The sequence below is a fragment of the Xenia sp. Carnegie-2017 genome, unplaced genomic scaffold, assembly GCF_021976095.1.
Source record: "Xenia sp. Carnegie-2017 unplaced genomic scaffold, XeniaSp_v1 HiC_scaffold_16, whole genome shotgun sequence".
Taxonomy (NCBI): Eukaryota; Metazoa; Cnidaria; class Anthozoa; order Malacalcyonacea; family Xeniidae; genus Xenia; species Xenia sp. Carnegie-2017.
Window position 1 is genome coordinate 14,449,612 of NW_025813469.1, and position 23,812 is coordinate 14,473,423.

Genomic DNA, 23,812 nt, shown 5'->3' on the forward strand with positions numbered 1-23,812 from the left:
GTGGATTCTGAAGACGATCAAACAAGTGAAGACGACTATGAAAGCACCAGCGATGATGTATAACGGGGATTGTGCAGGCACTTTAAGCTCTTGAAAATCCTTTAATTAGAAAATCAATTTACGTAATGGGCACTTGAAAAGTTGTTACGAAGTCATGTGTAATAGCCGCCCAACGTACGTACGCTGGATAATAAATGCGTTGAAAAAAACTTTTTGTTAAATAAATACTTGTTGAACAGTCATATGTAACTTTTTGGTAGTTATACAATGCAGTATATGGTGAAAATGGATGTTATATAGACATGGGTAATAGCCGTCCAACGTACGTACGCTGGATAATAAATGCGTTGCAAAAAAAATTTTGTTAAATAAATACTTGTTGAACTGTCATATGTAACTTTTTGGTAGTTATACATGTAGTATATGGTGAAAATGGATGTTATATATACATGGGTAATAGCCGCCCAACGTACGTACGCTGGATAATAAATGCGTTGAAAAAAACTTTTTGTTGAATAAATACTTGTTGAACTGTTGTATGTAACTTTTTGGTAGTTATACAATGTAGTATATGGTGAAAATGGATGTTTTATACACATGGGTAATAGCCGCCCAACGTACGTACGCTGGATAATAAATGCGTTGCAAAAAAAATTTTTGTTGAATAAATTCTTGTTGAACTGTCGTATGTAACTTTTTGGAAGTTATACAATGTAGTATATGGTGAAAATGGATGTTATATAGACATGGGTAATAGCCGTCCAACGTACGTACGCTGGATAATAAAGGTGTTTAAAAAAGTTTTTGTTAAATAAATACTTGTTGAACTGTCGTATGTAACTTTTTGGTAGTTATACAATGCAGTATATGTTGAAAATGGATGTTTTATATACATGGGTAATAGCCGTCCAACGTACGTACGCTGGATAATAAAGGTGTTTAAAAAAGTTTTTGTTAAATAAATACTTGTTGAACTGTCGTATGTAACTTTTTGGTAGTTATACAATGTAGTATATGGTGAAAATGGATGTTTTATATACATGGGTAATAGCCGCCCAACGTACGTACGCTGGATAATAAATGCGTTGAAAAAAACTTTTTGTTAAATAAATACTTGTTGAACTGTTGTATGTAACTTTTTGGTAGTTATACAATGTAGTATATGGTGAAAATGGATGTTTTATATACATGGGTAATAGCCGTCCAACGTACGTACGCTGGATAATAAATGCGTTGAAAAAAACTTTTTGTTAAATAAATACTTGTTGAACTGTTGTATGTAACTTTTTGGTAGTTATACAATGTAGTATATGGTGAAAATGGATGTTTTATATACATGGGTAATAGCCGCCCAACGTACGTACGCTGGATAATAAATGCGTTGAAAAAAACTTGTTGTTGAATAAATACTTGTTGAACTGTTGTAACTTTTGGAAGTTATACAATGTAGTATATAGGAAAATGGATGTTATATATACCGCCCAACGTACGTACGCTGGATAATAAATGCGTTGAAAAAACTTTTGTTGAATAAATACTTGTTGAACTGTATGTAACTTTTGGTAGTTATACAATGTAATGGTGAAAATGGATGATATAATGCCGCCCAACGTACGTACGCTGGATAATAAATGCGTTGAAAAAATTTTTGTTAAATAAATACTTGTTGGTCGTATGTAACTTTTGTAGTATATGAATGTATATTGGAATACATATATATGGTAATAGCGTACGTACGCTGGATAATAAATGCGTTGAAAAACTTTGTTAAATAAAAGCATCTTTTATTTTAATTGTAGACAAAATTGAAGTATAATTGTTTCCTGTACAAGAATTCATTAGTTTTGATAAAGTGATAGAACTTAGCTAAAAAGAAAATCTTATTCAGTAAACCTAAACTATAAAACAGCGCTAGTTCATCGTCAATAGTGTATATTTAGACGACATTGAGTCATAAGAGTATCCACTACAAGATCCACTACAGCTTTCAGGTACTTCGGTAGATAACAAGGTTAGTCACTTTCAGAGTCTGCACCGTCTTGAACTCCACTCGCACAATTATAAATTTTTTCAGCGTTATTTCGGAGACAACGCTCAGTTTTTCGTATACAATATATGCAGGCCTATATAAAATATCATAGTTTCACTGTCACATAGCTTTCACAACAAAAAAACGTCTTGGAATTTGGCGTTAGATGAACAACAAACCTCAGGAAATAAAACGTTATACACGTAGTTGATGTTCATTGAATTTGTTTCATCAAAGGATCGAAAAATATCTGTGACTATTTCTTTAACTACATTCAACAGATCGTTTGCCTATATATACAAAAATGACGAGTTAAGACACTAGTGGGGCTCCATTTCTAACAGAGAATGTGTTTTTATACTTGAGTTCGAGTTAAAGGACACGTCATGTAGAGATCGGTGAGTTCAGTCTGAGCTTGATTTTGCCCACGGATCATTTGCTTAAATAACCTGTGGCGTTTACTGGGTATCGCACCGTTGACGATTTTGTTAAATGTGCCTAAAATTCAATGTTAAAATATTATAGGTATGTTTATCTGCAACTGATATTAAATAATTTAAATTCTAAGAGAACCTTTAATCCTCTGAATGAGCGATTTCCTTTATATTTATGTCAAATGTTTTCGCAGATCTGTCAAGGAAAAGATAAAAGAAATAAATATATTTATTCGTGTGTGTTCAAGAAACTCACATTTTAGAAATAAAACATTTAAGAGGAACGTATTAATAACTATTATGAATACGTATGCAAATAAATCGGTGATGCGCAAAATGAACAGACTAACAGTTCGTAGTTTAGAAAAGTGGATGTATAATTTACCCATGAGTAAAGTAAGATACATTGCATCCGCAATCAAATTTTCCTTTCGGCTTCGTCGTAATGCCAACGCAATCCCAATGGTACCATTGTTGACAAACATCACACAACACCCAATCCACCATTCCATTATCTTTGAAGATGGTTCTTGACAAAGAAAGGCTTTACATTTGTCATAGGATGTCAAATGACTAGCTCTTTCTTTGCACAAGACACACTTTCTCTGTCACTGGACTTTGCCTCTTTTTCTTTTGTTGTTACTTCTTCCCTTCCTGTGCTCTTTATCAACTTTTTTAGGCACGGCGTTTTCTGTTACAAGGTTTCCGTCACCTTCATTAACTGTTCCGTCTCGTCCACAAAATACATTCCCAGAATTACCATCATCATCGCCACCATTATTTACAACATCTTCTCTATCACCGGAACATCACCATTTTCACAACCATTATTAACATTATCAGTTCTTTGTCCATGGCCAACATCATATTCGTCGGAAACGTTGTTAACAAGTTCGCCATGACTATTATTATCATTCTCACCACTAACTTCAACAACTTCTTGGATGTGGCCGCCATTGTCTTGCTCTTTGTCACATTCCTCAACATTTTCTGCATGAAGAACATTATTTCCTTCCACTATCTCCCTTTCCACAAACGTAATCTCATTTGATTTTTCAATAAATAAATCCAATGCTGCTTCTCCCATAGTCGATGGATCCCGTAATGATGCGTGTTCTGGAATTCCGCATACTACATATTTGAAATCCCCTTTCAAAAGAGAAGTGTATGGCACTTTTGCTTTGTCCATTCCAGTTGCTTCACCTAGAATGTTTTTTTGAAACTAGTATAAGCTATTGTTACTGAAATTGCTGCAGTATTGTGTGCAACCTCTTTTACTAATCATTGCTTCAAATATTACAAAATTTCCTGCATATGTAATTGTACTTATTTCAAGAAATATTGACCAAGAACAACCTTTTCATATTCCATCTAAAAAGTTTTACAATTAGTTATATGTTCATACTTACAGTATTTCTGATTTAAAATATCACGCAAAGATTTCCTCTTCTGTTTCAACCTTGCCATGCGATTATCGGTAACAGTTTCAACGTTGTCGTTTGACTCAATTGCTACAACCAAAAAGTTTGTATTGGATTAAAATATTAAATAAGAAACAAAAATCACAAGTTCTCGGTTGTCCTGAGAAGAAAAATGTATTTCCTCACGGGCATGATGTAAAGTAAGGACCACAAACCTCCAGAGCTGTTTACAAAAGCATAAAATGAAGCGGGGATGCTCTTTCTTTTGCAGTATTGTAAGGCAGACTTTGAGCCATGCACTTCAACACCAGATTCCATGGCAGCCACGAAAAAGTAATCAATGTTCATTCCTTTCAAAGCATCCAACTAAACAATGGCACCGATAGCATTAATAAAAATTGGAACTGATCACAAAAATAATTTTGTGCGTTTATTTTGACCCAATCAACATACCTTCTTCAAAATTTTTTTCAACTCTCGTTTCTTGCGTTTCGTGTCTGAGCTTGTCTTTGCCCTATATAGCCTTCTCGTTGGCTTTCATCCAGGCAGCGCCATCGTTGTCCCAATTCAACATTTCTAACGTGAAATGTCAAAGACTTTAAGGAGTCTAAAAAAAGAATAAAAATGTGCATAATTTTAATAGAGACAACTTTGTGTACGTAGCTATTCTCACCATCGTTAGAAGCTTCTTCTTTACAAAATAATTGGTATCCATTCATTCCACTAAAAAAGTAAATGAATTTTATTTTTTATTTCAAAATTTTGTAAAACTTGCAGTCTTTTGAAATGATTTCCTTTGGCTGACTATTGATGGACAATTCTACCGTTTTGAAAAGCTGAAAAGTGAGTGAAGAGTCAAGAAAATTTTTAATTCGTTATTGCAACCATGTGGAACTATCTTTTTCTTGAGTATTGAAATACTCAGGGAAAGCCCCGCATAATTTCCCGCGATTTAGGGAAAATCCGTATGCGAACAAACCACAATATTTACAACATTACTGGTTTGTAGGTCTAAATTTGGCACAAATTATAGCACAGAGATATGCATGCTCACCATAAGGTGAGATTAACGAGCAGATATGGAAAAGTTATAAAACAGCGATGTAGACAAATAAGAAGCTTTATAAAATAGATTTATATAGAAGTAGAATACATCTTGGAATGAAAATGAGCTTGTTAATAAATTATCACAATGGATAGCATTATTTTATCTTGACATGATTCCTATCCTGCTTAAAATGAACCAGAAGAGTCTATTTGGTGTGCAATATAGTCTAGTTTGTTTGAAACAACGCGAAGAGAAAAGATTATGTTTATTAATCACCAGACCCCTGTCGAAGGCCGTGCTCGGTAACCATCAAAGGAGCCTGGCGCGAACGTACAGCGTACGTGTACTTTGACGGCTATCAGCCAGTACTTTTTAGCACTAAAATACGGCTATTAGCCATATGCCTAAGACGAAGCGGGTGGTCGTGAGCAGTTTGTCATGAATATTCTTCAAAATTTGTCAAAATTTAGCGTTTTGATAAAACTTGTATTCGCGGTTTTGTAATTTAAGCTTTTCTTATGGGCTCAAGAGGGCAATACAAACGATATGCAGTTGATTCCACTGTTGATCTTCCAAGAAGAACAAAATATAGACGACGAAAGCAGTTGCGTGCTACGATGGAGATAGATCAAGCAACTTCATCTGATATGGTATGGAAAATTTCATTTAGATATTATTTCTGGTAATATTGTTTTGTTAGTGCTTGAAAATTTTATCCCATACTTTATCCACACTATACAATTAAATGTGTCTCCATTCGCATATGTTCAGACATTTTTGTAACATACCTCTTGCCTTTCCTAACATAATTGGCATCAATACATTGTAATTGAAGTTTTAATTTTAATTGTATTTCATGATACACTTATATCTGTGCTTCAAAAAATAATAATGGAACGTTTGTCGGTAATTTTGCAGTAGACATTGTGCTTTGTAATTTTACTTTAGTGTAAACTTGTAGCAAGAATCAGGAGCTCCTTTAATGTCCAGTTATAATTATGTCTATTAATGAATTCATACAATCAAAAATGATGCGAAAGTACTTGTCAAATAAAATTTGCATGTTGAAATTGCATTTTTACACTTTTAGCAATTGAGTGCATTTAAAATGAAGTTTCCCTGCCAATTAACCAAAACCAAATTCAACCAAGCTAAAACTAAACAGAGGGTTTTCCATGTGTTGTATCATATGCTTGAGAATGATTGTATTCTATTTAATTCCCAGTGGTGGAAAATTTAATTTTAACATGAAGTTGTTATTTGAGGAGTTCATTAACTGGAAAGGTAAAGGGCCTTGCTATCTTGCTGTATTCAAATATAATCTTAAAACACAATGTGTCAAATGCATGATTGTCTATAAAATTTTGATTTAAATTTTTTGATACTCATTGTTTGTAATGGCGAGTCATGCAATTTTGTTTGTTGTACAAATTGTAATATTGAATTTGGATGCAAATAGATTTAAAATAAGTATACATAGATAACGATATTAGATTGGACATTTCTTTGCATTGACACTATTCAGTTTTGTTGAGCTTTCAACTTGGTGCTTCAAGTCGACTTGCGTGTATTACAGTGTGCTCAATTCATGTAAATAAAAAAGATATTATTATTATTGCTATTGTCCAAGTCAGTTTATCAATGGTGTATAAGCCTATAAGTGCATGTGTTCTTACACATACATTATATCTTTCATTATATACATTATATCTGATAAATATACATTATCTCTTTCAACAATCTATGAGGTCACATAACATTACAGACAATGATCAAAGTGTTTATAAAGCATTGCAAACTGCATTTCATTGACCTCTTAAAATGTCTAAATTTTCATGTTAGCTAGCTTGTGAATGGTATAAAAGATGTTTCCGCCTTCCTTTTCTATGCAAATACCTATATCATCTTGTGACATTACATTGCATAGTCATATTTAGACTGCATCAGTTCTCAACACAATTAAAAGATTTATTGACTAGTACAAGAAAATAATCAATACATGGCAGATAGGAGTGTGAAAATTTGATGCACTTCAAAATATTTGCAAATCAAACGTTAGTTATGCAAAGTGTTTCATTACCAGAAAATTTGCATAATGAAAAAATTTCAATATCAGTGTAACAAAGATAATTATAAAATAAACATAATGAAACGTGTCTGCTGATTGGTCCAGAGCTGCATTGCATTAGCCTTTGAAAAACAATCTGCGCTCAGCCAATCAAATCAATCAATCAATCTAAAAGATTTTGCAAGTCCATCATGAATACATGTTAAAAGAATATTAGAACGTTTTCTGTTTCGCATTATTGTTATTTTATAAAGAAATAAAGATGTTTTCATGTTTGCACTGGCTTATGCAAACCTCGGAGACGTTTGTGAGAACTTTCGAGCAGGTGCAACCCTCAACGTTCAGTCTCGGGCTTGCACTGATCTGCACCCGAGTTCTCCCAAAGGTCTCCTTGATTGGATAAGACTATGCAAACACAGTAAACATCTTTTATTTCTTAACAAAAATAGTTTGTAAGATGCTAGATGAGCTTGAATAGTTATTGTAATGTATTTAGAAAACAGTCTGGCAAAATTTTGTTTCATTAACGCTTTAATCAATGGAACATATATTTTAAAAATTAGATTCAATTTCATCAAAATGATCAAGAGACACAGGCACAGGCATGTCAGGAGAATGGAAAAATTGATGTTGATTTCCAGCTTAGTAATAATGGCCTTGGACATGAAGCACTGCAGGTGAATGTGAAACATCATACAGTACGTAGAACCAGGGTAGGCAGAAGATCAAGGATTGGGAAAGAGGGCTAATATTCACTTTTTTGTGTGTGTTCTATTTTATCAATTTCTTTTGAAATCCATTTTAATTATTGATTATGGTACATGAATATATTAACATGAACTTCCTCCCCCCCCCCCACCATATAATAGCTACTACATTCCGATTTACACTCAGAATTTGTATTTAGGTTTTAAACATCGAAAATGGTGATGAAGAAATATATCCTGGTGCTCTTATAACAAAGTCTCAAAGTGTTCTCCTGCTCGTCGCATTTTTATTAAAGAACAATTTAACAGATGCAGCTTTGACTGATCTACTCGACATTTTGAGTTTGATTTTGCCGAGCACGTTTCCATCCAGCAAGTATAAGTTCTACAAAGCAATTCAAGTGGAGGAATCTCAGGTAAAAAGAAAACTATCTTGAATTTTTTCTAATATGGTTTTCTTTATAACGACTTTCGACTGGAATACGTAGTTAGCTTCGTGCATTTAATATCTTAAAATTCAACTTTATTTTGTGCAATTTAAAGAAGAAAAGTGGTGAAACGATTCGAATTCTGCATATTTAGGGCTTGTATTCTTGATGAAAATGATCGAACTGGATTAGAACTAGCGGCAAATAACGTTACGGATTTACAGTTTATATCCCTCCCTGAAAAATTAATTGTTATACTTTGCAGGCTCATTTTTATTGCGAGTCATGTTTGTCGTACATTGGAACAAGCGCAGAAAGCACAAAGTGTGATGAATGTGATACACCTTTCAATCGCGAAAACAGCATGAAGAACGGCACCTTTTTTTCTTCATATTCCACTAAAAGAACAACTTAAGCAGCTCCTGTCTGATCCCATTCTTTATGAATATTTAACCAACAGGAATTTGGAAGTTTTGACTGAATCAACTGTTATATCAGACGTAACTACGGGTAAACTATATAAGAGCCTGATAAGGGATAAAGCTATGGCGAAAAATGACATTTCTTTAACTTGGAATGCAGATGGCATTCCTGTTTTAAGTCATCACAATACTCTATTTGGCCTATCCAATGTATGATAAACGAGCTACCTCCTCACCTTCGTTCCAAGAATATTCTACTTACAGGTTTGTGGTTTGGTGCGACAAAACCACAGATGAACACTTTTCTTGAAGCATTTGTGAACGAATGCCATGATTTGGAAAAAAAGGGATTTCTTTTACGTGAAGAAATTATACCTCGCAAAGTTTTCGCATTAGTATGTTCCAGCGACAGCCCAGCTCGTGCAATGTTGAGAAACTGCAAGCAGTTTAATGGTAAGTACGGGTGCGATTGGTGTGAACATGAAGGTGTGTCTGTTCTCCGTAATAGAGGTCCCCCAACTCGATACTATCCACAGCGTGGTCATCAAAGCTCAAGAACGTCACAGAATCAAGCAGATTATGCTTTCGAAGCTGAAATGAGAAAAGAAGCAGTTAATGGGGTAAAAGGGCTTTCGCGTATCGACATTCTTCCCACATTTGATACAGTGAGAGGCTTTACACCGGAGTATATGCATTCTGTGTGTCAAGGAGTAGTCCGTCAACTGTGCAATCTTTGGCTTGATTCGAGAAACCACGAAAAGAACTTTTATTTGGGAAGAAACGTCGAGCTATTAGATGAACGCTTGTCTGTAATATGCCCGCCTTCTGAAATAACTAGAGCCCCTAGATCAATAAAAGAGCGAAAATTTTGGAAAGCGTCGGAGTGGCGAGCATTTCTTTTTTATGGTCTTGTGGTTCTAAATGGCTTGCTTCCTCGTGAATATTTAGAGCATTTGTTTTTTGCTAGTACATGGTGTACATACATTACTTGGTAATAGAATTAGTGATGAAATGTTATCACGAGCCAACGCATGCCTTGTTAAATTTGCAACTGATATGGAAAAGTTGTACGGTTTGACTAACTGTACATTCAATGTACACGTTATGACGCATTTAGCGGAAGGCGTAAGGAACTGCGGGCCACTTTGGGCTACTTCTGCCTTTGCATTCGAAGCCAACAACCACTTTTTGCTGAAAATGTTTAATGGTACCCAATATGTTCCACAACAGATTTGCGATACTTTTATACTGTCGCAGAAACTACCAGGTATTGGGAAAGAGTGTATTCGTGATGACGCATGTCCAAGAGTAAGGCACTTGTTCAATAAACTTTCCAAAGACAAAATTCCTACAAATAGTGAACGGGCCCTTACTAGAGCTGTTACTGGACTTGGAAATGGACAAGCTGTTCGTCTTACACCATCTGAGACCATTTCCGTGGCAAAAATGATTAACAGAGACGTTGCCAATCGATCAGCTACTTTATATAACAGATTTATTGTAAATCATGTGCTATACACTTCGGAAAGTTATACAAGATCCCAAAGACACCATGATTATTATGTGCAAATCGACAGCTCAACTACCAAGTATGGTATCGTTGTTGGGCTTTACCGTGTACAGCCAGACTGTCAATGCAGCACTGCTGAATTACAGGCATGCCAGTGCGAAGTATATTATGTTGTGATTGTGAAAAAACTTGATTTGTGTGGAGGAAGACCGCTGTTTTCCAACAAAGAATGTGGTGTTACTTCACATTTCGTAAGAGAGTGTACAAACAGAGACCAAATTGTGGCTCTCAAACCTGACCAAATTAAAGACAAAGGCGTACACTTAAAACTACGAAATCGAGACTTTTTTTTTGAATTGCCATGTAAGTTTTACGGCGATTAACTCAAAATAGAAAGGATTGCTGTTGTCTTTCATTTTTTGTAAGTTTGAGAATACTCGACTGGACAGATATTTTAGATACACAGTATTTGTTGCATGTTGTATATATGACGCGTAACTCAAAACAGATAACTTCTTGTATATCGTACAAAGCTTTGCTTATAATGCATGCCACTACATATGTTTTAAATTGTTTATAATCATTAATTTGTACTATAGCTCTTTTGGAATGTGTTGTTTTATTCATATCATACAGAAAAATATGTAAATTGCATTTCACTGTCGTAACAGTCAACAAGACATTCCCAAAACGATTTTTATTACAAATGAAAAATCCAACTTCATCTCACAATAATTTTTTAGCTAATTCAAGGATGATTTGAGTTTGTTATTTTACATTTTTCCCATAGCTTTTGTAAGAATTTGAAAATATATTTTTCTATAAGTTTGCAAATTCCTGTGAATTTTCTAAAGCACTTCTTATAAGAATTCTCTTTTCTATGAGATTTCACATTGTAATAGGAATCCCTGAAGGAATCGCATACCAACTATAACAAAGCAAACAACTTAATTCAATGGTGGCGAAATCGAAAATCAATTCCTCTTCAATTGCATGCTGTTGGTGTTCGTAATGGTTGTAAAACTCATTATCTAATGACTAAATTTCGACATGTTTTGTTGCTCTGCTTTGAGGAGTTTAATCAATGTCAGCTTAAAGCTGTTGTTTAAATTCTGGTAAAGAATTCAAACATCAGCAGCCTTTGATTCAAGAGATGACATTATCATTGTCTTTACACAACCACCAACTCCATACCCTATATATTTCGATTGCTATATATGTTTTCCAATAACATTTCCAGGAGAATTCCTATAGGAATTTTAATACTCGTAAAGGTTTTTAATTCCCACTATTTTTTTAAAGGATTTCCAGTCGGAATTGCAAAACAAATCACCATTATGGATTCCTATAGGATTTCCTACAAGAATTCAAATATTCTTATAGGCTTTAAAATTGCCGCCATTTTTTTAATATATTTCCTATCGGATTCGGAATAAAAATGAATTCCACTCTGCCTTCCTATAGGATTTCCTACAGGAATTTAAATATTCCTATAGGCTTTAAAATTGCCGCCATTTTCTTAATATATTTCCTATCGGAATCGGAATAAAAATGAATTCACTCTGCCTTCCTATAGGATTTCCTACAGGAATCTTATATTCCTATTGGAATTCTAATAAGATCCTATTGATAATTTTCGTAAGGGAAGTTCTATATTTGTAAATTCAGGCGTGCCGACTGATTTATTTTGAAAGTGTATTTGCGGGGGAGGTACACTTCTAGGGCATTTACCTGTTGATAAGGGCATTAAACGTTTTCACGTATTATTTTTAACTGTGGGAAAAATCTTTACTATGATAATGACTCATAGAAACCAGTATTACAGCTCTTTGTACTTAAAATTTAAAATTAAGCAGCTTTAATTTATTTTGCTTGATGCTGCTCGCTGGACTACCCCTAGATCCACTACTGAAACAAATAAAGAAAGTAAGGAGGTAAACCTTCAGAATTTTCAGCTTTAAGTACTAGTTTTTTAAGCTGCATACTTCATAAAATAAATTGAATGTTTACTGTCTATATAAACTATGAATATACTCAAAGCTTCATTGACTTTGATCACAATGAGTTTCTATACACCATGTTTGATACTTAGAACGGCTGCTGAGAGAAAAACGTTCATGCTGACTTTATTGCTTTACGTTTGCCGATAAGAAATTTACAAAGAAGGCTCTAGCACAAAACCTTAACGTCATTAAACCATACACTTTAACCTACACATTAAAAGAGCGTGTGACAAAAAAAGATTTCTTGAGGGAAAGTGGCGTGAACGAGCATTCATCGACAGTATCACAGTATAGAGAACATACAGTAGGGCCAGTCCATTTAATTTTTACGTGCCACGTATATCTTATTACGCATGTGATTACCATATTGGCATCCAGTCAATTGCATTGTGTGACTAATACGATTGACGATATGGCAAACGGCAGCAAGTAAACTAAATAAATATACAGCAGCCAGTTGCACAGCGAAGTGGCCCTACTGTTTAGTCCTATAATGTGACAGTATAAACGATTAATATGGAGCTGACAATATTCATAACAATATCTTATGTAAATAATTACAAAAGAATTTGACAGTATACAATATGTAATTTTACATAATATCATGATTTAATTATAATGAATCACGATATGTTCACATGATGAATAATTTGTATATCTACATGTATTGTTAAAATTTTGAAAATCCTGTCACAACTTTAATGATAGTGTTTTGTTAACTTTGTCGTCATTGCTTAAGTATTTATTATACGCAGAGTTAATGAATCGCTAATTATTTGCATAGTTTGATATAACAGTACAAATGAAAATACACAAGAATATAGACCACATTAGTTTTGAAATTACCATATATGCAATACTATCATTTGTGTGACGCAGTAGTTACATAATCACGTATTATATTATTACGTGCGCACGCGCGAGAAAACGTAATAGCAAGTATTTTATTGGTTTTTGGACTTGGAGTTGCCCACACGCGTGGAATTTTCTGATGATAGAGTTTAACAAGATCCTGTTTTCTTTGCTTTTTATCATTTCCGTTACATAGTGAGATGTAAAAGAAGCCTGTATTTGGTAAAGAATTTCAAGTCCCACCTATTCTATAACGTACAGACAAAAAGGATCGGACGTAAGTGAGAGAAATTGTTTCTTATTTTCTTGATTTGTACTTGTGCTTTTATGAAATTTACTAAATAAAACAAAAATATTTACCAAATATTGGGAAATACTATAAATACCGGGCAAATGTAGCTAATAAATAAACCAAGAAACGAAAGCCAAATGTGATTTTGTTTAAGTTGAGAGTGTGAACCTTGGACGTAATTCAATAAATATTTCCATACATGTTGTCAGCGTAAACTCTTGTTTCACATCTTCACATTTTCATGGTGACGTTGCTTTGCCATGACTTTATTCAAATCACATTTTGAATTGACACGTGGCGTAATAAGTATAGGTGAAAGCTCATATCCTGATTACATCTAATATCACAATGTTTACAACTATTTTGTGAAGGATATCAGATCATTTAACAGTAAGATTCTTTTCATAGTAATTTAAGAGTAGCATAGATATTTGTTGTATCTTCACTTTTAATTGCTGAAACTAATACATTTTGGTGGATGATGAATAATTATAGCTAATTAAACACATGATTCTGAAGACAAATTTTATATCAGAACTTCTTGCATTCTGTACACTACTTCTAATGTTGCTGAAAAGTTATGAAAGTTTAATAATTCTACGGCATTTCATGTAATTTTCAATTTGTGAATTTAAGATTTATAAAATTATACGCAGTGGGAGTCTGTTCAAAATCATTCAAGAATAGCGTAGATATTTGTAATATGCTCCCATCACCTTGGCAAGCGAAGCTGTCAACAAAGACCCTTTGGTACAATTCTTCAGGGAATTTTTTGAGAAAAGTTAGCAGTTCAGTCGCTTAAAATCGGCTCTCTTGTAGATAAAGAGTATGTTGAATCTGCACAAAGTGTAGATTTGTGTGATAATCTACACATATGCACAGTAATTACGCAGTACATGTTTCATCCTCATTATCAGCCAGTCAGAAAGAGGTGGCAACATCAAGGTAAATGATGTTAATAAACAATGAAGGCATGGACTCATATGAACATTCAGACAATTAAGTTGTGAGCTTTTCACTCTCATGAACATGGTGTGCATCATCGTGAGGTTTCTCGGGTAAATCCACAGGTACACGAGGTCATCATCAGGAGTACAAACGAATTGACCATCTGCCTTGTTCAAAGTGTTTGATCGCCTCTTTTTTTCTCTGTAACTAAAAATCCACAGTGCTTGATTTAATTTGATATATAAATAAATATTTTCAGTTCGCTAAAAGTTAGTTAATTTTATTGCTGAATACGGACCTAATGTGCAAACGTTTCAAGTGGCCATGTTAGTAACTTGTGACGTCATCAGTAAAACACGTTTTCACAGAATGAAAATTATACAGAAGGGCCACTCAAGTGAGCACTGCATCCTCACGGCCGCCATCATTCCAGCAAGATACTTCGGGTTTTCACTTGTCTTCAACCACTGTAATTACATGACGTCATTTTTTTACAATGAAATGGAAATAATTTCAATATAAGAAATGACGTCGTGTCATTTAAGTGGTTGGGAACAAGTGAAAACTCCTAAATATCTTACTGGAATAATGGCTGCCAATATGTGCGGCACAACATACGCGAGGACAAAAACATCAAAGGGTCCGACACGAGTGACCTTTTGTATATTCCATATTCAGTGACGTTTGGTTTGCAAGCTACAGATTTTTTATAACTGACGCTCCATTTGTCTTCGTTATTTTTTAATTATTTGCTTAAATTCACAATATTCTAAAATAGGTATTTTAGAAAGAAATGATAGGTATTTTAGAATATCGTATAACTAAATCAATGTACATTATGTGACTTAAGCTTTTCAAGATTTTTTTAAGCTTTTACAAAATTTGTTAAAAATCGTGCTATGGAAAACAAAACCCATTAGTTACCCTGATCGAACTGATTTTGAAAATTCTTCAAAATAATCCTAATATCTTCGGGAACATTTATATTGCGAAACTGCTAAAGTAATTAACTTCCATACAGCTATAGAAGAGAAATACCTTTACATACCTTTACTAAGATTCAAGGACGAGCGTAAATTATTTTTAAGTATGATTTATATTATAATCTAAACTAATTTGTAATTTTTTAGTGTATACTATCGTATTTTTTATCTTTTAACCTTTTGGACATCCTAAATGTTTTTTATTATGGAACTCTATCGCATAAATTCTAGTAATTTTTTTATTTTACTGAAATAATTTGCATGCAGGTGTCCTAATGAAAACAGCTGTACGTTTTAAACTTACAAGATTGACCTGCTAAAATTTAAAATTATTATTATTATAGTATTATTACTATTTTTGTTATTGCATGTACTGGATTTTTTTCATAGCTACTAAATATTGCAACCAAATTATACATTTTTGCTACAATATAGGCTGAAATTGTTCATATATACAATCTGGAAGACAAACTGTGTGGAGCTAACTGAAGCCACAAATAATGGTGTGTATTATTTTATACTGCAGTTTATGCTCTTACAAATGTGGTCTATGTCTATACGGGGATTGTTTAAACTAAATTAGTCATGTCTATTTCATTATTTTTTAAAGGATACGAAAATGGATGCTATTTTCAGAGCCATACCACTGAATTGTTTTCCCTTGTTTGAAAAATACTGCTGTCTATCTATTTGACATTTACAATCATCGCTCCTGGAATTTCAAAAACATTTGATCGTCAAACTTCTTTTACTTGTAATGACAAGATGATTTCAAAATTCCAAGAAACTTCTCTTATAAAGAACATTGAATCAAGTTGTTTGAGACAATACCAAAATGAAACTTGGGATAATATATATGTGGTGTCCTTCAATTTCTTTTTTCTCTTTTTTTGGGGTATGATCTATGGACAGTCTGTGAGCAATCGACTTAAAAACTTTGATAAGTTCTTGTCAGAAAGAAGCAGTGAAGTCAGAAAGGTTGCATCTAGTTCTTCGGCGTTCTATTATTACATCATTTATTTGACTGTACGCGTGATCGGGTTGTCTATATTTGTTACAGTACTGTTTCCATGCATGTTTCCCATTGAATATTCTTGTTCGTGGCGTCCAACAAAAAAAGAAAACTCTTCGTTCAACAGTATAATTCTTCCTTCATATAACAAAACTTTCCTTAATTGTGAAATTCGCGATGGTAACAGTGAATGGTGGATTAAATTTGTTGTAGCTGTTGATGTTTTATCGATAATAATGACGATATGTCAACTAGTACACCTATTAAATAAGGCCAGTAATGACAATTTTTTCACATCAGATAAGGAGTTTTTCACGGTATACATACTCCAAAAACGTGCAGAATTTCGAAAATGGATAAAAGAAATAAAAAATAAACTTCACTTGAACAAATTATTTAATATCCACGATAACGTAGGCAATGCACAAATGTCTCAGCAAAATCTTGAAGATATTTATGTCAACGTCATAATGCAAGCAGAAAGACAATTAAGTAAAGCTTACCCAGAAACGCATGAAAGACACGAGATCCTTCATTGTCATTTCAAACTTAATGAAAGTGCGAAAAAACTCACAAGAGCAACTGACATTTTTAAGTCAATTCCAAATAGCAAGTCGTATCCTAGCTCCATTTTAGTCATTGGAAGGCCAGGAATTGGTAAAACTATGTTGACGAAAAAACTTATTCATGAATGGAAGACAAATGAAGACGACTTTTGGCGCGATAAGCTGGTCATTTTATTGCAATGTCGTGCGATTAAAGAGAAGTACATTACTTTTGAAAAATGTTAAAGAGTTGCGTTGGATTTTCATTTGAACAGTTTTCAGATATTTACGAATTTATAATGTTAAATCCTGAAAGAACTGTTCTTATCGTCGACGGTCTTGATGAATTGCCTTTAGATAATGGAGATCTTCGAACTGACGACTCAGGGTCCCCTAATGAAAAAAGGCACGTCATTACACACTTAAGTATGCTAGTTGAAGGTAAACTATTGCCTGATGTTACTGTTCTTATTACATCACGACCCACAGCTGAACATAAATTTCGAGATATGGAATTCGCGAGGACAGTTGAAATCTTGGGCTTTTTTGAGGATGAGATAAAAGAATTCGTGGAAAAGTTTTGTCATGAAGATAGGAATATCGCTGACCGTATTCTAAATAAGATTGAAATTTCTCTTGAACTTCGCAGCTTTTGTTACATCCCTATTAACACTAAAATTGTTTGTATGACCTTAAAAGAATGTTTTGCAGATGATGAAAACTATAGTCCAAAGACTATGACTGAATTGTACGATAGAGCAATTAAAGTTTTACTATGGCAAAGCCATCCCTTCTCAGGGGCAAGACTACAGAAAAGGATTACTTGAGAATTCCTTTACCATCCGAGCTTGATAAAGATCTACAAGAAATAAAATATGTTGCCATGGAAGGGCTTAAAGACGGACGCCTGATTTTTGAAAGAAAAAGTAACAGTAACTTTAAAATCTGGAAAACTGTGGCATTTTCAATAAGATTTATGATGATGAACGCCATCTTTACTGTTTTCTTCATTTGACTCTTCAAGAGTTTTTTGCAGCGTGGTATATTGTTGACGATTGGCAAAACATTGGAAAGTTTTTGGATGATCATGTTGAAGATCCTAAATGGCATTTGGTAATCGAATTTGCTGCTGGTTTGGTTGGAAATGAAAAGAAAGAGAAGGGAAAAGATATCAGCGTTATTCTAGAGAGGTATTAAATTTATGATCAATGAGCATTTGTATCATTGAAAATGTTTGATTGTATCTTCATATTGTATGTGACTAGATGTATTTTTCTAAGTTAATTCATCATCACCAAATTCTTAACATTAATTTTGCGAGGCAGATGAGCAAATATTAAAGTAACGCCTCCTCGATAAGTTTTAAACTAGACTGTCGCGTAGAGTTTGGAAGAAATTATTTCTTTTGATCGTTTGTTGTATACTTCAGAACATGGTTTTTGCATGTTTGCGGATGTAGACCACTGTAGATCCCTGAGTTGTTGCACTTCATTAGAGTATTTGGATGCACTGGGAAGTTATTTAATCAGCAAATAAAAGACTTCAGCATAATGCACACTAAGATACATACATATAAAGCCCATAAAATAAACCTTACGTTAAAACATTAAGTGAAAAAATCTGCTAATGAGAAAACAAATCTAGTGGATTCTCCAAGCATTACGTTCCAAAAGTGTAGGACTATTTTTGAAATAGTTTCAAAATGAGCAACAGCAACAAGCAAACAGCTGTAAGCTATAACTTAAAACACAAATTTTGAATTTAAGGTTTTACCTTGATTTTCATCAAAAAATTGCTTGCCGAATCCGAAATACAAATATACATTTTGTGTATTTGGGAGTGGAAAATTGCGAAACTTTCAAAAAAGCTGTCAATTTCGGTAAATCTCAGCGGCAAAGGACAAAATCCTCCATTTTGTTGGCGTCATACAATAATTAAAGCCGCTCTTGAGATAGCCGCTTCAGTTATTATAGAACTCAATGGAGTTAGCATTCCAGATATATTTACCTCAATGGGCTTAGTTAAAGTTTACCTGTGCCTTCAACTTACTCAAAATTTGCAAGCAACGACCATTGAGTTCTATAAGACCTGGAGGGGAAAAGAGGCCTGGACACCGTGGTCAAAAACATGGCGGTAATGGCGGATTTTGTTGGTCAAAACTTCCACTTTAAAATTTTTTTTCAATATTCACTCCCTCCTGATTTCCAATACTGTTTATATGAACGAAAACAAGTGAGAAAAAAAAACAATTACGATACCGACAGCATACCATTTGAAAATAATGCTTCAGCTTTGCGTGAAAAACACAGTACACACACACATCAAAATAAAAAAAATCGACGCTAGAGAAACGCATATTTTGGCTGTAACATTTAAATTATTTTATGACATTTTAACCTTTAAAAGTGAAAATCAAACGGCATTCATTAGTAGACCTGTCAATCTCGTCAAACTTATACTTTATTTCATGCTTCTGTGCATGCGTTTGACTGTTTGTAAACAGTTTGGTGCAACTATTTTTCTTGCTCAAATGGATAAATCTGTGTTAAAATGCTCCTAAGGAAGCAAGAAAATGTTTGCTTCTGTCCTACGACATAAGTCAACTGAAATTTACCATGGATAAGTATCATAAGTGTATTGTCATTACCTGATAAATCTACTGAAAACTCATAAAGAAAGTATGTTGAACTAGAAGAGCTACAAAAAAGAAAAAAATTCAAAACACCATTATATGTTGGTTGGAAATTTGTATTTTGTAAACTGCTTGGCAGAACCTTGGGTCTATTACTGAACAGAACTACATTAATTTTCCATTGAAATTACAAATTTGGAAACTGAAGTGCATTGGTTTCTTTGACAAAAACACTCTGTCTATTGCTGCATGAAGGCAAAATAATTAATTGACAGTGTAGGGAAAGAAATTTATCAAGTTCTATAGATATTATTGTGTATTACTTACAGTCTTTTGGAATTGAGTAATGTATGTCAAAAACAAGATATAATTTTTCAAAAATGCTAACCCTTTTAAGCACTACTACTCTTCTGTTTGCTTGAACAACTTACAGCTACGAATACTAATTATTTATATGTACAAACTAACAATTGAGAATAAAATGACAAACAACTTGATAAATCTTTGTATTTTCCATCACGCCTTTGAATTTGTTTCTTTTATCTCTTGCTAAAAAAATATTAATGAAAACTTACAAATCAAGTTTCTCAAAAAAAAGTATTTTGTACAAAGTACTAAACATAATTGGAAAGGTCACATGTTGAAGACAGACTTTGCTTCTCTGACTATGTTGCTTGACCATGAGCAATTTAAATATGTTTAGAGAATTCTTTTATTGATTTGTACTAATTCTTCATAAGACACAAAGAATTTCTAAGCCAACTATTTTTGCTTCCACTACATTCAACTTCATTGTAACCAATGTATCCGATGTGAATTTGTGGATCACCTGGAATCATACCAAGTATGGATTTGGTGAGATAAGACAACAATATGTTTAATTTTCATGCATATTAATGATATAATCATAAGCTATTGTTGAACAAAAATTTCAAGGTAGGAGCAAATCTTAGCACATTGTTCAACACACTTCTTTTATCTTGCTTTTGAAGTAGTAACCTGTTTTTTATAACAATAAATAGTTCACTTACAGAAACGCGAAGTAATACTTTACAACTGTTTGCATAAATCCAACTTTCCAAACCCATTATAATTGTCTACACTATACAGTCAGTCAAATTGAGCAGGCAAGCAGTTTAATAGTTACTTATATTATACGGCATATACCATAGTTCTCATTAACTTTGCATGGCACTGCATTCAATTTTAACACAACTCTGTTGTAAACTTTCCCTTCATCTTTAAAAAATAAATAAGAACAAATTCTGCCCAACTTTTGGGAGGTAAACTCAATTCAAATGAGGAGAGTTTAGCTTGATCATGATACAAGATGGTTGCAAAACTCGATAAAAATTGGCAGCTTCACCACGTCTGACGAGTGATAAAGTGAAGAACAAACAAGACTGGGCCAAAATAACTTTAAATTAAAACTTAGTTGTAGAAATACTCTTCAAGTATTGTGTTAAAAACAAAATAGTAAAACTACTACTGTGCTACTTACCGGAGTCATGAAATGTTTCCTTTTCTGTCGCTATTTCATCATCCGCAAACCACGGAAGCTTGCAAATTGTTTAATAAATATAACTTTAAAAAGTGTTTATGCTAGGAAAATAGTTTTGATATTTTCTATACACCCAATCGTGGTTGTCAAATCAGCGTGGGCGACAAAATTTTTATTTCATGAGCCCGCGTCTCTCCGCTGATTTTGACCACCAAAATCCGCCCCATGTTTTTGACCACGCGGCCGCGCGCTAATAATTTATAGTAATTTTGTTGACGTTTCCCCTCCAGGTCTTATAGAACTCAATGGCAACGACGTAGTTGTTCATGCAACGTACTTGACATAGTCTGGATCCGCCCCTGATTAAATCAAACTAAAGTAGATGTTTTGAACCCGGGAGTGTCGTCACTGTATAGGGATATACAGTAGGTGCACATCGTGTGCAATTAGCTGCTGTTTATTTAATTAGATTACTTGCTCCCGTTAGCCATGTTATTATTTCTATTGGTCAAAAAAAGCAATTTACTAGCTGCCACTATGGTAATCACATGCGTAAGAAGATATGCGCGGCACGAAAAATTCAATGGAGTGGCTCTACTGTATATTAACTATACTGTGGTATCGTTACATGTTTATGGCTAAAGATAGTCCAGGTCAGTAGAGTCATGAGAAAGAATGCTGGTATTGATATTACGGTCGTCAAGTGAGGAGTAAACGTCAGGTTAGGCGTATTTATTATCTGGTTTTTACAGCGTCGTAATTTGTGCACAGGAAATGTGTGGGTGTGTGGGTTTCAATTGTGTTCTGTTTTTGTGGATTAGTCTGAAGTAATGAGTTAGTTGCTTGTTTGTTTGTTTTGTGAATGAGTCATTTCTAAGGTGCCGGTAATTGTTGTGATCTAAATGTATTACTTACAGCACTGACTATAGACAATGGCTTACATTAGAAAGTTGGTAGACCAACTTAAAACAAAAACCCCTGAAGAGATCACAATAACTACCGGCTCCTTACAAACGGCTCATTCACAATACAAAAACAAAAAACTAACTCATAACTTTAGACTTATCCACGTTAACAATACACAATTGAATACCACACTGCAACACAATTTCTGTACACACAATACGATGACGTAAGAACAAGATAACAAAAACGGCTATCCTGACGTTTACTCCTCACTTGACTCTGAAGATGACTACCACTAAGGTTGTCGAAACGTCGGTCTACAGCAACACCAACAGTCCTTCTCAGAACTCTACTAACCTGGACAATTTTAATTCACAAACGTTTTACTCAAACCTCGTATATTAATGAGTATGTTAATAACTCTTTCTTTAAACCTAGCATGTTATTGAGCATCTCATATATATTCACAAAAAAACACCGGTTTTTCTGTTTGTAAAGCGTTGTTCCCATAAAGTTGTAATTGTAAGTTAATCGCAGAAAAAGCAATCACTGACGTGAAACCATTGATATGGGAACGCTAATCGGCGATAGCAATCGACAACAAATTTAAATATTCTAATCAACAGATAGAAATTACTTGCTACGCAGCAGGGACTGAACTAGGACTTTTGGAACGTAATTCAAGAAACGCCAGAAGCTTTAGCCATCTTGTAGGTTCTGGGAACATACAGGGAAAATTTTGATTTTCAACGTCTCGGAAGTTCAATTTCCGGCAAAGCAATTGCTAATCATATTTTGTAAGCGTTGTATGTGCATAAAACTAACAGTTTAGTAGCATTTTAATTGAAATGGTGAACGATACTTAGTTAATTGGCTGTTTTTCTTAAATTTGGGGCTACGCAGCATGCCTAAAACACATATTGCTAAAACCTGGCAATATGGAGTTATGAAACTTAAGCTTTAAAAAAGGAAAAAATTATCAGAATTTTTAGTCAACAAAATCATTATGTTAGTAGTGGATAATTGTATTTTAAAACAAATAATGATCTAAATAATAGACAAATTGAGCAATTTTTAAAAAGTTGCTTGTAGGCTCAGAATTTTCACCATTATGCCCATTGGCTGCCTTGGGGCTCATGTTATTTTGTTAAGTTTGAGTTGATAGTCAAGGTAGAAGCATGCACAAAATTTTCGAAAAAAATTCACTGAACAAAATTTTCGCACACTTAAAAAATTAGCCGGACCCAAAGCTCATTCTCCCTTTTTATTTCAATCGATATTATACGCGTTTGCACCAAAGCATAATAGGCCGTCTTTGTGCATGAAGAAAAGTCGTCGACTAAATATTGCCATTAAACACACTAAGGTAGGCTAACGCATGTATGTTTTTTTGAAATATCGGCGTTGAGAACAGGGAAGTTTCTTTGTACTTATGGGTAAATATCACATTTAATTACAACAATTACAACTTTATGCAAACTATGGATAAAGTAAATATCTACTTATGGGTAAATATCTACTTATGGGTAAATATCACATTTAATTACAACTATTACAACTTTATGCATTATGGTAGCATTTATCTTTTGTGAAAAGATATTGGGCATGCTGCCAATATGCTGAACATTCAACATCGTAATTGCAATTTACAAACTTCCGGATCAACAATACCATGACATCAACAATATGGCTGCTATTATGTTATCATGTTATTGCTCTTTCAGTTTAGTTTGAATGTGAGATTAAGCTTATCGTTCACGATTGTTAACAGTACGTTTTTGTTCATATATTCGTCATCATTTCTCTAAGAATAAAGAGGCCCAAACACAAACCTAAAACGATAATTTCATATACGCAAGCGTGTGTCAACAGAGAAGATGTTTATAACTTATATATTCCGTGCCTATATCCCTTTTTTGGAGATAGGTTTTCTTGTCAATGGCTGAAGGGACGTAAGAAACATTAAATTGCTGGTGTATTTGTCCTCACAAACAGAAAATATTGTTGGATCTTTTGAGTCATTTTATGGAAGATAAATACAACATAAAGACATGTATACAATATAAATGAT

General features: G+C 33.8%; 3 protein-coding genes across 4 annotated transcripts; all 3 read left to right on the top strand.

Moving 5' to 3' along the window:
- The first annotated feature begins 5,359 nt into the window (after positions 1-5,359).
- Positions 5,360-8,550, top strand: LOC124436149. Its single transcript, XM_046986072.1, has 4 exons — positions 5,360-5,582; positions 7,564-7,677; positions 7,908-8,123; positions 8,401-8,550. Exons 1-4 carry the CDS (start codon positions 5,451-5,453, stop codon positions 8,548-8,550), a joined length of 612 nt encoding a protein of 203 aa, XP_046842028.1. The 5' UTR covers positions 5,360-5,450.
- Positions 8,551-9,531: 981 nt separating this feature from the next.
- On the top strand, positions 9,532-10,710 carry LOC124436497. The gene has a single exon (XM_046986429.1). The coding sequence runs from the start codon at positions 9,569-9,571 to the stop codon at positions 10,448-10,450; it is 882 nt and encodes a 293-aa protein (XP_046842385.1). The 5' UTR covers positions 9,532-9,568; the 3' UTR covers positions 10,451-10,710.
- A 2,341-nt stretch (positions 10,711-13,051) lies between these two features.
- LOC124436495 lies at positions 13,052-17,567 on the top strand. 2 transcript variants are annotated; one of them, XM_046986425.1, is made up of 3 exons: positions 13,052-13,203; positions 15,581-15,648; positions 15,756-17,567. In XM_046986425.1, the coding sequence occupies exon 3, from the start codon at positions 15,911-15,913 to the stop codon at positions 16,946-16,948; it is 1,038 nt and encodes a 345-aa protein (XP_046842381.1). In that variant the 5' UTR covers positions 13,052-13,203; positions 15,581-15,648; positions 15,756-15,910; the 3' UTR covers positions 16,949-17,567. The 2 variants fall into 2 exon arrangements, with proteins under 2 accessions (XP_046842381.1, XP_046842380.1); XM_046986424.1 differs by having other exon boundaries at positions 13,052-13,199.
- Positions 17,568-23,812: the final 6,245 nt, after the last annotated feature.